Consider the following 14,324-nt stretch of genomic DNA (forward strand, 5'->3'; position numbering starts at 1 on the left):
GTGTAGCTAAAATGCAACATAGCTATAAAACTATTCCCCATGACATAAAGGCAAAGCTTTTGCTACAAGCTATTTATTGTTATGGCAAAACATTTAAGTTTTTAGTTTCAATAAATCTCATCCATAAAAAAATATAAACTATTAGTTTGTAAGCAAAAAGTTACATGGTAACTTTTAGCTGCGCTACTTCTAGCTACGATAAGCTACAAAACATTGCATTTGTAGGTAAATCATTTAGCTATACAAATTCATACTTTTAGCTATAATGAACGCATGGCTAAATGCATAATGTGTAGTGACAACATATGAATGCAGTCACGCGTATCTTGAGGTTTTTAAAACATGCTCTTGGAAAGGTAATCCTATTTACTAAAATAAAGACTATCAAAATGTGATGCATATACTGATGCTAATTGGGTTGGAGCAATGGATGATAGGCGATTTACTTCTAGTTATTTCATTTTGCAGGTGGTAATCTAGTCATGTGGAGAAGCAAAAACAAATGTTGTGGCATGCTCAGCTCCGAATAAATTTAGAGGAATGACACTTGGGATTTGTGAAGCTTTGTGGCTAAGATTTCTCCTGCAAGATTTGAGCATTAATCTAATCAACTAATCCAGTTATATTGTGATAATAAAGTAGCATGTGATATTGCTCACAATCCAGTTCAATGTGCGTATGAATTTAGTTTGATAGATAGATTTTTCATCAAGAAAAATTGGATGAAAAGTTATTAAATTACCCAAGATTCGATCAGAGGATTTTGCCGATTTTCTTACCAAGCTATCTCCAAACGTATTTCTCACAAGTGTTAGACAAGTTGGACATGTGTGACTTTTTACGCACCAACTTGCAGGCAGGGTGTTAGATTTACTGATATTTCATGAATATATTATAATCTCCTATTAGTTAGTCTAGGATATTCATAATGCATTTGTATCCTACACCTCCTAATTATGTCGATATATTATATTGACATAATTAAGATATTACGTAGTTGTATTCTACCTATAAAACCTGTAATCATGAGTGTAAATATATGAATTAAACCTAACCTATAATTCTTCATTCAAACAAACATCCCCCTCAACTTGCATATAAATATTGTAGTTTCATTGATTTGTTCAATGGTTAATGTTAACTACCACTTCACACATTGCATTTTTATTTGCCCGAAACAATGTTGTTTTCAACACTGTGAAATTTTGCCAATGAACGCTTTGTTAGAAAATATCCTTTGACTTTGCTTTTAAGTAAACAGTATTTGAATAAGAGCTTGTGCATTTTAGTCTTCTGTTAGAATTCTTATCCCTATATTTTGAATCCAATTTAATTTGGGTAACTATTAATATAATATGGATAGATATATTATTACACCGCCAATTTTGACTTATATATTGATTATTATTAATATCCTTACCATATTATCTCATTATTTAGATGTCAATTTTACTGAAGAGATACATAAATTAGATTAAAATAAAAGAAATGTGTATGTATAGATTAATTATTCAATATCTTATGTAACTAAATAACATCAGCTTTTTTTTCTTCTAATTATCATCTCAAAATTCAATAGGAATAGGAATTAAAAGATATATAAGCTGACACAGGTAGAATTAAAACAAAAATGAAGAGATTTGAGGCCATTATAATTGATTAAGTTATAATTAATTTCAATCCCATGTTCTTATTCTTATCTAATATTAATTTAAGGTCATGTTACCTTACCTAGGAACGATACCTCATTTTCCATGTAATCGTTAGATTGATTCCCAAAAACAATCTAGATGATCGAACGGTTCTCATGATCATAAATATACACGTATTCAATAAATTTGAAAGATAAGATTTTACTTCATGCAATCTCTACTGTTACCAAAAATGCCCTCATATAAACTTCATTAATTTTTTTGTATTCTTATTTTTCTCTTGACAAGTATCATACTAATGAATTTTTTTTTATAATGAGTGGGTAATGGATAATGTAACAACTGCTGAAAACTGATAAATCATGCACAATTTCAATAGAAAATTGGGCCCAAAGTTTTCTTTTCATTATAATTCATATGTCTTTTATACACAAGAGGACTATTTACAAAAATTCGTTTTAAAAGACAAAACAGGGGAAACAGTGTAGCTATTCTCTTCGCTTGCCGACGCCCCTCCGACTGCATCACCACCTAGATCCTGCGTCCACAAAGGAAAATAACGGGGTGAGCACAAAATAATGCTCAGTAAGTAAAACCCTCTATCTGTCTGTCCCCGTATGTACAACTCTATTCTTTCCTATAACTATTTCTGATTCTATTTCTGTTTCTAATAACATCATGGCCTCATCTTACCGGAGGTACGGCGGATGGCGTTCACACAGCACCATCTCACTCTCCATGGCTATCGGGTGGAATTCACACAATACCAACCCGTTCTTAGTGACTACCGAATGGGGATCAACAGCACCTACTCGGTTTTCTTAACTATCGGGTGGAGATCACCTAGCACCTACCCATTCCTCATGAATTTTGGGTAACGATCACCAAGCATTAACCCTTCTCTACACTATCGGTGATGGTCCCAAAGCATCAACCCACTTCTACTAAATGTTGGATGATGATCACAAAGCATCAACCCACTTCTAACAACTAACCGGGTAGTGGTCACAAAGTATCTCCACCCATTTCTACTACTCATCGGGTGACGATCACAAAGCATCGACCCATCTCTTAAGGCTATTCGGGTGTGATCACAAAGCATCAACCCGATTCCCATAACTGTCGGATGATGATCACAAGCATCAACCCAACTATACTACTCTTCTAATTCACTCTATTCTAACATTTTTCAATTCTCTCTCACCTTAAGTAGTTGTACCCACCAAGTTCTCTACTCATGGGGTGATTGCATACAAATTTTCCTACACTTTCTTAGTCACTTTTCAATGCACAATTAGTGCCTATGATTGTTCATCACTACTAATGCACTTATGAAATGCCAACATGCAATGTTGCAAAATTAAGGTTCATTACTCATACTCACTCTATTAGCATTTCATAAACAACTCAAGTGCACTATAAAACTCTACTATAGCAATGATTCTAAATCTTTCTCAACCATCCAAAATGGGAAAAACCCTTCACACAACCATAAAACCTGTCAAAGAAAGCACTTCCAAAAAGGGATCCATGACACCCCTTCAATTCCATCTCAAACTACCTTTCCAACCCAACAACTCATTTCTCATATTTGCAAAGAATAAACATCACAAGCATAGAAATCTATATTTAAGCCTTCATACATGGCATCACATGTATATCACATACATACATCATTTCTATCAAAACCCTAATCAAGAAAATTCTTAAATCTCAACTTGGGTTGGGGTTTACTTACCTTGCTATGGAGAGACTTCACCACTCTTCCTTTCACTGTTTTGCTTGACATTTTTCTCTCCTCTTAACCAAAAGAACAAAACCCTCAAACTCAATATAAACTAAAACTCACAAATCACACAACTTATAGGAATCCCCTTAGGAAGCCTTAGGTTGATTTTCTACCCAAATCACTTCAAAAACCCCTTAGAACTCTTTGATCAAAAAAAAGAAAAGTTGAGAGGAGCAAGGATGGAGAGTTGCTTTTTTTGAGAAAGAATGAGGGGTTTGCTTACTCTTAATTCCTTTTAATGAAATTTATACCAAAGCTTCCCATTTTGCCCTTACTCTTCTTTGGGAATTCCATCTATACCTTTGATTCATTACAAACTCACCCTCATATCAACATATCTCCATGAAAAATCCTTACAATTAACTCCCCACTTTTCCTGCTAATTAGGGGTAGAATGGTCAAATAGCCCTTAGGGAAGAAAATATCTAAAACTTAACAAACATTTTAATCGGCCTGTCGCCGCGGCGAAGAAACTTCTGTCGCCGCGGCGAAACTGTCCAGCAGCTTCCCCGTGGCTTCAACACCTCTTCGCCGCGGCGAAGATTCTTCTTCGCCCGGCGAAGCTTGGTACACTAACTTCTTCTATTTTCAACCAATTTCGGGCAAGCATTCCCAACACCAATCAAACAATATTACCAAAACCAACTCAAATAAGAGCGAAAGAAGAAACATAAATACTGTACCTCAAGTGGGGCTTTACAGATAATATATTATCTTTAGGCTCAATTCTATGTCAATACAATAAAACCTTTATATAGTAATACTCTATATAGGAATAACTTCAATGTAGTCATAACAAATTCTAATTCCAACTTGGGCTAGTCATATATAAGAATAAATTTCACATTGTAATAAGTTATAATTTTTTTAGGTCTCGTCTTAAGAAACTTGTCTCTACATAATAATAATTATGTATATTGCAAAAAAACATAATTTATGTTACATTAAAAGTTTAAGATGAAATTAACTATTTATCTAAAGTTGTTTGAGACAGTAATTTATGCTTTAGAGTTATTATCACATCTTTTATCTTGCGAGTACGTAATAAGTTGCCAACATAGATACCTTCTTGTTTAAACCAAAATATTTCTAGTTTCTAAAGTATGTTTAAACCAAAATTTTAATCCCAACTTTTGGCATTTTCATACTATCATTCTCAAAATTATCTCCTTCCTCTTTTTGTCTAATTCCAATAATGATTTCTTCTTCAATTAATACATACAAGGCTTATTGCTCATTTGGATGATTGAAGAAGAAATTAATATTCATTTCATTAGTGTAGTGAAGTTGTCGAATCTGTTCATTCAATTCATTTGTACTACTGAAAAATGAATTATAAAATCAAAAATCAAAACAATAATTTTTTTAATTAATACAATAATTCTTGTAACTACACCTCTATTAAGTTATAATCATCTCATAGTAATAAATTTAGTTGATCCCAATATTATGACTATAGAGAGGTTCTACTGTAGTTGGATAATTTTAAAAGAGAGTTTTCATAAATATGCCTAAGGTTTAGTTAATACTCAAATTTGTAAACTTCTACAAAAAATAATCAAAAACTACCCTTAAACCTCAACGTCCTAAGTCTTTTAATTAAGATTTGAAATTTATATAAACTTACTAATTTCTTCACTTATTTTTACAAAATATGTCAGATTAAATGACTAAAGTATCCCTAGACGTTAATTTCTTTTGATGGAGTTGGGTTTTGAGTATAGTTTTTGATGATTTCCTATAAAAAGTGCCGTGAGTTTAAGTATTCGTAAACCTCGTGGGTAGAATTTGAAAATCTGCCAATTTTGAAATTAAATAAGCAATTTCATCATCTACTTTTGTCTTCCCCCACCATAACTTGAATAATATAATTCAGTCTCTGACTTTACACATAATGCCAAATGTACCATTAATACTTCCAAAATTTCGAATTTTCCCCCTAAATTGTATAAAATTCACTATTTTGTCCCTAATGTGAAACTTCCCAGTTATTTCCATTGAAATTTCCACTATACGTTATTGGTAGTATTGGGTAGTATCTTGTCCCCTATATTTTGTCTAAATAAAACTTTAATTTAATTATGTATAACCTTTGTTAAATGTAAGGATGAAAATGTTATTTTCTAAATTATTGAGGTAAAAATGTATTTAAATGGAATCATTGGGGTGAGAATTATGACCTCATTTCATTTTTACGTACTTATTTAAATTAAAAAATAAAAAGGAAAAACACTCCAATCATTTACTTATTAAATAAATAATATTTCCTAATTAAACGTTTTCTCATTTCTTATACATAAACTATAAATAACAATTAGGGTTCCTTTGGTATAACTTATTCGAGTCAAGCTTATACAAGAAAAATTTATTGAAATAAAGCTTATAAAAACATAGCTTTTATGAAAAGAGTTCTTAGTTGTTTGGTAAGGAGAATGTAAAAGATATTTCTAATATTAATTTAATAAAAAAGGGCTTTAATATATAGGAATAAATCAAGTCCAATCTATAAAATATAATAAGAATATTTTTGAAATTTCAACATTTTAAATAAACTTAATTTGAGCTTCTCCCATAAATTGTAATATTATTACTTATTTTAAATTTTGTAAGCGCTTTTGAAATACAATTAAACAATCTAAATTTTTCTCAAAAGTGCTTATGACTTTAAATAAACTCTTTCAATCCATAGATAAGCCCACCCGAACCCACTTTCATATTACTGGAATTCTTTGAAATTAGATTATTTTGAACACAAAGTTTAACTAAACTCAATAAAACTGTAAATATGAAAGTAACTTTGTCCTTTGTGATAGTGATACAATATGGTGACCTCGAAACATGAAAGTTATAATTTTACATTTTAATTTTACAAGTTTTAAGTTTAGATGCAGATGTAAATTTTTAACATGCAGACCTGTAAAATTCTAACAATTTTTAGCTTCAAAATTTGTGTTCTACAATAAACTGGGTGTGTTCTTTTATGAATCTCTTTTTTTAATATTAAAAATATCTAGAAATACAAAAAGTAAAAATATCTTCGACATATTTGTTTGAAATAATATTTTAAAAATATGAAAATAAAAATGCATTTAGCATGCTTGTCTTGAAATATATGTATAAAAGAAATAAAAATACAAAATTTATCACCTACACAGTTTATAAAGTTTCTTTAAATTACAACTTATTTTCTATAATGGTTGATTCCCGTTTGCAATGTTGTGATAATTTTCTTTTTTACCTTGAAACTGAAGTTTTTGCTTTATTAAAAAAAAAAAAAAAAAAAAAAAGGGAAAAATTAACTCTTTTTAATGAAAATTTTCTCTCTGCTATTCCTAAGTTTTCTTTGGTTTGTAAAAACTAATGAATATTATACATGCAAAGTGTGCATAAAAATTTATATACAAAGTAATAGGAGATAAAATAAATGGATAAATTTATATAAAAAATAAATGTTATAGANTGATGATTTCCTATAAAAAGTGCCGTGAGTTTAAGTATTCGTAAACCTCGTGGGTAGAATTTGAAAATCTGCCAATTTTGAAATTAAATAAGCAATTTCATCATCTACTTTTGTCTTCCCCCACCATAAATTGAATAATATAATTCAGTCTCTGACTTTACACATAATGCCAAATGTACCATTAATACTTCCAAAATTTCGAATTTTCCCCCTAAATTGTATAAAATTCACTATTTTGTCCCTAATGTGAAACTTCCCAGTTATTTCCATTGAAATTTCCACTATACGTTATTGGTAGTATTGGGTAGTATCTTGTCCCCTATATTTTGTCTAAATAAAACTTTAATTTAATTATGTATAACCTTTGTTAAATGTAAGGATGAAAATGTTATTTTCTAAATTATTGAGGTAAAAATGTATTTAAATGGAATCATTGGGGTGAGAATTATGACCTCATTTCATTTTTACGTACTTATTTAAATTAAAAAATAAAAAGGAAAAACACTCCAATCATTTACTTATTAAATAAATAATATTTCCTAATTAAACGTTTTCTCATTTCTTATACATAAACTATAAATAACAATTAGGGTTCCTTTGGTATAACTTATTCGAGTCAAGCTTATACAAGAAAAATTTATTGAAATAAAGCTTATAAAAACATAGCTTTTATGAAAAGAGTTCTTAGTTGTTTGGTAAGGAGAATGTAAAAGATATTTCTAATATTAATTTAATAAAAAAGGGCTTTAATATATAGGAATAAATCAAGTCCAATCTATAAAATATAATAAGAATATTTTTGAAATTTCAACATTTTAAATAAACTTAATTTGAGCTTCTCCCATAAATTGTAATATTATTACTTATTTTAAATTTTGTAAGCGCTTTTGAAATACAATTAAACAATCTAAATTTTTCTCAAAAGTGCTTATGACTTTAAATAAACTCTTTCAATCCATAGATAAGCCCACCCGAACCCACTTTCATATTACTGGAATTCTTTGAAATTAGATTATTTTGAACACAAAGTTTAACTAAACTCAATAAAACTGTAAATATGAAAGTAACTTTGTCCTTTGTGATAGTGATACAATATGGTGACCTCGAAACATGAAAGTTATAATTTTACATTTTAATTTTACAAGTTTTAAGTTTAGATGCAGATGTAAATTTTTAACATGCAGACCTGTAAAATTCTAACAATTTTTAGCTTCAAAATTTGTGTTCTACAATAAACTGGGTGTGTTCTTTTATGAATCTCTTTTTTTAATATTAAAAATATCTAGAAATACAAAAAGTAAAAATATCTTCGACATATTTGTTTGAAATAATATTTTAAAAATATGAAAATAAAAATGCATTTAGCATGCTTGTCTTGAAATATATGTATAAAAGAAATAAAAATACAAAATTTATCACCTACACAGTTTATAAAGTTTCTTTAAATTACAACTTATTTTCTATAATGGTTGATTCCCGTTTGCAATGTTGTGATAATTTTCTTTTTTACCTTGAAACTGAAGTTTTTGCTTTATTAAAAAAAAAAAAAAAAAAAAAAAGGGAAAAATTAACTCTTTTTAATGAAAATTTTCTCTCTGCTATTCCTAAGTTTTCTTTGGTTTGTAAAAACTAATGAATATTATACATGCAAAGTGTGCATAAAAATTTATATACAAAGTAATAGGAGATAAAATAAATGGATAAATTTATATAAAAAATAAATGTTATAGATTCATAATAATCGATATTAAATAACACGAAAATATAATAATATCATCACATTACTTTGTACATAAATTTTGGAGTGTAATATTATTCAAAATAAAATCACAAAATTTATATATGAATATTGATTGATAAAATAAAAAACATAAAAAGAGTTCATTAAAGAATATAAACTTTATAATACCATATGTGTTTGACTTTTTTCTGGTGAGCACATGTTGGTTTTAGAAATCCAACCTTAATTTATTTGTGTTTGACATTTTTTTTAGTAAGCATTTGCTTATTTTAGAATTATGGACCCTAAATCTCATTTTTTATGGATCCTTAGATTATTATGTTTAAATATGAAAGAAATAATATTTTTTTTCCAAAACATGTAAATAATGTTGAGAGGTTATATTTTTTTAAATTAAATTAATAAAATTATTGATAAATTTGAAAATTGAATTGATGGCCCTTGTCCGAGCACCGGTTCTACTTAAAAAAAAATAATAATAATAAAAATAAGAAAATATTTCTATAAATTTTCACTTTAAAATTTGTAAAAAAATTGGCCATGCAACGACATTATCTCATGTACGACACAATATTCTTAGTCGATATTTATGAGTAGGCTACAATCTCTAGAAACGCGAGTGAGCCTGAGCCATGCGTCTTTTCCTTGCAGATAATAATGTAGCTGCTGACAAAACTGAGTTTTGAGCATTAATCCAACTTTTCTGGACATAACTGTTTGCCTTTGCCCTTAATCACATAATTTCATAAACAAGCTGCTGTTAGTATCTTCACTTGGCTTCAAACTCAAGTTTAGCAGAATCCGAGGTTTGTTTTTGTGCTTCTGTTTTATTTATTTTCTTCATTTTCGTCACTACATGAACATGAACTAGTTGCTTTAAGCTCAAGCTGTTTCGTGATGGGGTTTTATATGATGTCTTTGTTAGTGTGTGAACTTTTTATTTCCATATTTTTTATTTTTATGTTCAAGTCTTGGATGAGATTTCTTGGTAATTATAGGTATTGATTTTGATTTTGATTTGTTCAGTTGTTTTGATGCCAACACTCACTCACAAACTTCACCAAGTTGAGAAAGTTCATGTAAAGATTATATTTTGTTTCTTAAATTAAGTCTTCAGTTTGAGAGCTTCAGGGGATTTTAGTTACAAGCAGCGATCGAGGCAAAAATCTTCAAGTAATTTATTCCCTTTTGCCCTTTTCTGTGAGTTTATTGTAATCAAATTTCTGATTTTTGCTTGTGATTTTGTCATGTTATCTTTTCTTCATTGTTATTGCTACGTGAACATGAACTAGTTGCTCTAAACTCAAGTTGTGTTAAAATGGGGTTTTATCTCATGTCTTTGTTTGTGTGTGAGCTTTTTATTTCCTTATTTTTGGCTTTTCTTTTCAAGTCTTGGTTAGAAGTGCTTGGTAATTCAAGGTACTGATTTGTTTGCTCACTTGTTTTGATGCAAACTTCATCAAGTTGAGAAAATTCGTATAAAGATTAGATTTTATTTCTTAAATTAAGTCTTCAGCTTGAGAGCTTCAGGGGCCTTCAGTTCCAAGCGGGAATTGGGGCAAAAATCATCAAGTAATTGATTCCCTTTTGCTAGGGTTGTTTGTCATCTGAAATGTCTAGATTCATATCAATATTACTGATTTTTGTTTTTGATTTTGTCATATTTTGCTACAGGATGGAGGGAAAAGTTCGGTCTGCTTTCTGTTTGTGGGTGTTGACATGCTTGATTCTTGCTGATTGCTCTAGTGGGCTACTGAGAATTGGTTTGAAGAAGCGGCGCCTTGATCTTCATAGTATAAATGCTGCTAGAGTGGCAAGAAAGGAGGGAGTTATGCCTAATCATTTGTGTAGTTCAGATGAAGTTCTTGTGCCTTTGAAGAACTATTTGGATGCTCAATACTTTGGAGAGATCGGTATTGGCTCGCCGCCGCAAAATTTCACTGTGATATTTGATACTGGCAGCTCCAATCTCTGGGTTCCATCCTCAAAATGCTATTTTTCTGTGAGTTCTGGTTGATTCTGGCTTATTGCTGTTTATGGTATTTGATAAAAGTATTAGTAAAAGCTTTTAATTATGTGCAGATCGCCTGCTATTTCCATTCACGGTACAAATCAAGCAAGTCTAGTACATATACAGAGAATGGTAATATTACCGGTTTCATGAACGTTATATTTTCTCGACCATAATTGTGTGGTTAAAAAGCTGAAATTTTTCTTCTTGAGTGGTTATTCAGGAAAACCTTGTGAAATAAATTATGGATCTGGATCCGTTTCTGGTTTCTTCAGTCAAGACAATGTTGAAGTCGGAGATCTTGTTGTCAAGGATCAAGTGGGTTCTTGTTCTGAGAGTTATGGAAATTAGTTTGTCCTTTGGTTGCAGAAATGCTTATGCATGTAAAGTTTTGTTCTTCAGGTTTTCATTGAGGCTACGCGAGAAGGAAGTTTAAGTTTTGTATTGGCAAAATTCGATGGAATACTTGGACTTGGATTTCAGGAGATTTCGGTTGGGGGTGCTGTGCCAGTATGGTAGGATTCTTTTCTAAACTTGGTGCTTTGTGCTTCGGGTTTGGTGATTTAGATCTTTGGTGTCTTGGATAAACTGATTCTTGGTTAAGTCCACAGGTATAATATGGTCCAGCAGGATCTTGTAAGTGAGGACGTCTTCTCGTTCTGGCTCAACAGGGATCCTGAGGCCTCTGAGGGCGGTGAGATTGTTTTTGGTGGTGTTGATTCAAAGCACTTTAAAGGGAAGCACACTTATGTTCCTGTTACTCAGAAAGGTTACTGGCAGGTGTGTAGCCCCAAAAATTGTGTGGAAATTTTTGTCATCGCTATCCATGAGAACAGAAATTGATATTATTATGTTAATTTGCATTTTATAGTTCAATATGGGAGATTTTCTTATTGGGGGCTGTTCAACAGGTGATTTGTGGAACTTTCTTTGGAAAATCCATAGCTTTTCCAAAATAGTAATTGGCAAAATTTGAAAATTGTGATTAATTTTCTCAGGTATTTGTGAGGGGGGTTGTGCTGCTATTGTGGATTCAGGAACATCCTTACTCGCTGGTCCAACGGTATGGGCTTTTCATCCTTTCACAGTTGCTTTATTTACTGAAAGTCTTCAGGCTTGATCAAATATCCTTCTTGTGATTTCATAAAATAGTAATCATCTTTAAAGTTGCAACTAATAATTTATAATTGTCAGTCTGTTGTGACTGAAATCAATCATGCCATTGGAGCTGAAGGTATTATCAGTGCAGAATGTAAGGAAGTTGTTTCTCAGTATGGAGACTTGATATGGGAACTCTTAGTGTCAGGGGTAAGTTTTCTTCTACCACTTTCATTTCATTTCACAATCTATATAAATGTATCACATTTTAGATTTAACGAATTACTTTGTCATGGTCTACAGGTTCAACCTGACAAAGTATGTGCGCAACTTGGTTTATGTATCTTCAATGGAAATCACTCTGTGAGGTTAGAAAATTAATACTATTCATGTTCTACTTCTTTCCCAACGTTTTTTCTGTAACTTGTAAGTTAGAACATCAAAATTAAAGCTTCTCGTAATGATGATCCAAGATTTTCAAATGTGACAAGGGCTTGGATGATGTGCTTCTTCCTAAAACATTTCTCCTTTCTGTCACAAAATGCCCTTTTCTTCCTCTCTGTGGTAGCAATGCTTAAGGATCTTGAGTTCTTTAAATGTATTCAAGAAATCCTCTAAACTAACTTGTTTTATCTTTGCAGTACGGGCATCAAACAAGTGGTTGCGAAGGAAAATATGGATAGAGTATCAGCTGGGGATAGTGCTCTCTGCAGTGCTTGCGAAATGATGGTTATTTGGGTCCAGAATCAACTAAAACACCAGGGAACAAAGGACAAAGTACTCGACTATGTAAATCAGGTGAGTTGGAACTTTAGCCCGTTTAAATTCATAAACCTGTATTAGTAACAATTTTTTGCTCTTTTACTCTAGTAAATTTTTTCCTATATTATCATCAACAGCTCTGTGAGAGCCTACCAAGTCCAATGGGAGAATCAGTTATTGACTGTAACAGCATGGTAAACATGCCAAATATCACATTCACCATTGGCGATAAACCTTTCAAACTCACTCCTGAACAGGTTAGATTTCTTTATGATATAAGCACTCTGGTACATTATACTTTCTTATGTTTAATGACTGATTTTACTCATTCTTAATATTATGAACTGATCACTCTCTTTGTTTGCCACGGCTCATGTTCTTCAGTACATTCTTAAAACTGGAGACGGTGTTGCTACAGTCTGCATCAGTGGTTTCATGGCTTTGGATGTGCCACCTCCAAGGGGTCCTCTGTGGTATGTTTTCTTAACATTTCAATTACACATACTAAACCGCACATTGACACAGCCAGTTCATGTTTCAGCTCCCTTTGGTTAATCACTGAAATTCTGTCGATGCAGGATTCTGGGAGATGTATTCATGGGGGTATATCACACCGTCTTCGACTACGGTAATCTGGAAATTGGTTTTGCTGAGGCTGCTTAGTTGGCTACTGTCAGGTTTCTTAAACATAGTGATGATCACACTAGCTCTCATGGCAAGAACATAAAGTACTCCAGACTTTGATATATGACTCTTAATGATCACTATTGTTGATATAATCAAGTTCATCTGTAATTATATTATGTGCGAATCCACTTCTGAACTTTGTGATATATATATTCTTATTAGTTATCTGAAACTCTATCCATGGTATTTTCTCCCGATTGAAGTCTTTTGACTTTTTATATATTTGATCATTATTTTAAAACCCGGATTGGAGGGCAACTTGCTTTACTGTCTGGGTCAACCGGTCTAACCAGTTAGATTGGCTGGTTGGACTGGTGATGTTAGCATTGCCAAAAAAAATATCTTTTTTTTTTTTTTTTTTTAAATTTCAGATTTTCAATAAGAATATCAACTTAATTACTACCCAATTCGAACTCAATAACAATCCCAACATGATTTAATTACAATCCAAAGTCTCCAAACATGATGTGTTCATACATTATAAATTAAATGACAAAATACATAATAATTAAAATAACAGAACATTTGGTGTAAGTGTTTTTTACATACAAATTCAGTGACCAAATTATGCATCAAAGCAATAGATTCATAAAATAAAGACAGTGGAAATATCTTTACAAAAGAGAGAGTTATCGTCTTTGTCAATTTTGAGCAAGAGAAGTGTTTTCATCGTCGATTCCAACAGAGGAGGGAGTTGTCGTCACTGAGCAAGGGAGAAGGGAGGTGCGTCGTTGCCGAAACCTAGCAAGGGAGGTGCTGCCGTTGTCGAGCAAGGGAGAAAGGAGGAGAAGGGAGGTGTGTCACCGCCAAAATCCAGCAAGGGAGGTGCTGCCATCATCGGGCGATACAATCTAGCGAGGGAGGTGCTGTCGTTGTCAAGCAAGGGAGGAGAAGGGAGGTGCGTTGCCCCCGAAATCCAGCGAGGGAGGTGCTGCCATCATCGAGCAAGGGAGAAGAGAGGTGCGTCATCACCGAAATCCAGCGAGGGAGGTGTTGTCGTCGTTGAGGAAGGGAGAAGGGAGGTGCATCGTTGTCGAAATCCAACGAGGGAGGTGTTGTCGTTGTCAAGCAAGGGAGAAGGGAGGTGCATCGTCTTTGAAATCTAGCGAGAGAGGTGCTGCCGT

General features: G+C 32.0%; 1 protein-coding gene across 1 annotated transcript; it reads left to right on the forward strand.

Moving 5' to 3' along the window:
* The first annotated feature begins 9,254 nt into the window (after window positions 1-9,254).
* Window positions 9,255-13,372, forward strand: LOC116106316 (aspartic proteinase-like). The gene is made up of 15 exons (XM_031392670.1): window positions 9,255-9,448; window positions 9,669-9,815; window positions 10,317-10,644; window positions 10,725-10,785; window positions 10,877-10,971; window positions 11,056-11,168; window positions 11,265-11,433; window positions 11,525-11,564; window positions 11,652-11,716; window positions 11,848-11,961; window positions 12,055-12,119; window positions 12,393-12,549; window positions 12,651-12,770; window positions 12,898-12,986; window positions 13,092-13,372. The coding sequence occupies exons 3-15, from the start codon at window positions 10,318-10,320 to the stop codon at window positions 13,174-13,176; spliced, it is 1,500 nt and encodes a 499-aa protein (XP_031248530.1). The 5' UTR covers window positions 9,255-9,448; window positions 9,669-9,815; window position 10,317; the 3' UTR covers window positions 13,177-13,372.
* Window positions 13,373-14,324: the final 952 nt, after the last annotated feature.

Source organism: Pistacia vera, unplaced genomic scaffold (genome assembly GCF_008641045.1).
Source record: "Pistacia vera cultivar Batoury unplaced genomic scaffold, PisVer_v2 Contig512, whole genome shotgun sequence".
NCBI lineage: Eukaryota > Viridiplantae > Streptophyta > Magnoliopsida > Sapindales > Anacardiaceae > Pistacia > Pistacia vera.

Coding starts and splice junctions, on each gene's coding strand:
- LOC116106316 (XM_031392670.1), top strand. CDS start 10,318: ATGGAGGGAAAAGTTCGGTCTGCTTTCTGTTTGTGGGTGTTGACATGC. Junction 10,645..10,724: donor CCTCAAAATGCTATTTTTCT/GTGAGTTCTGGT, acceptor AATTATGTGCAG/ATCGCCTGCTATTTCCATTC. Junction 11,962..12,054: donor GGGAACTCTTAGTGTCAGGG/GTAAGTTTTCTT, acceptor CATGGTCTACAG/GTTCAACCTGACAAAGTATG.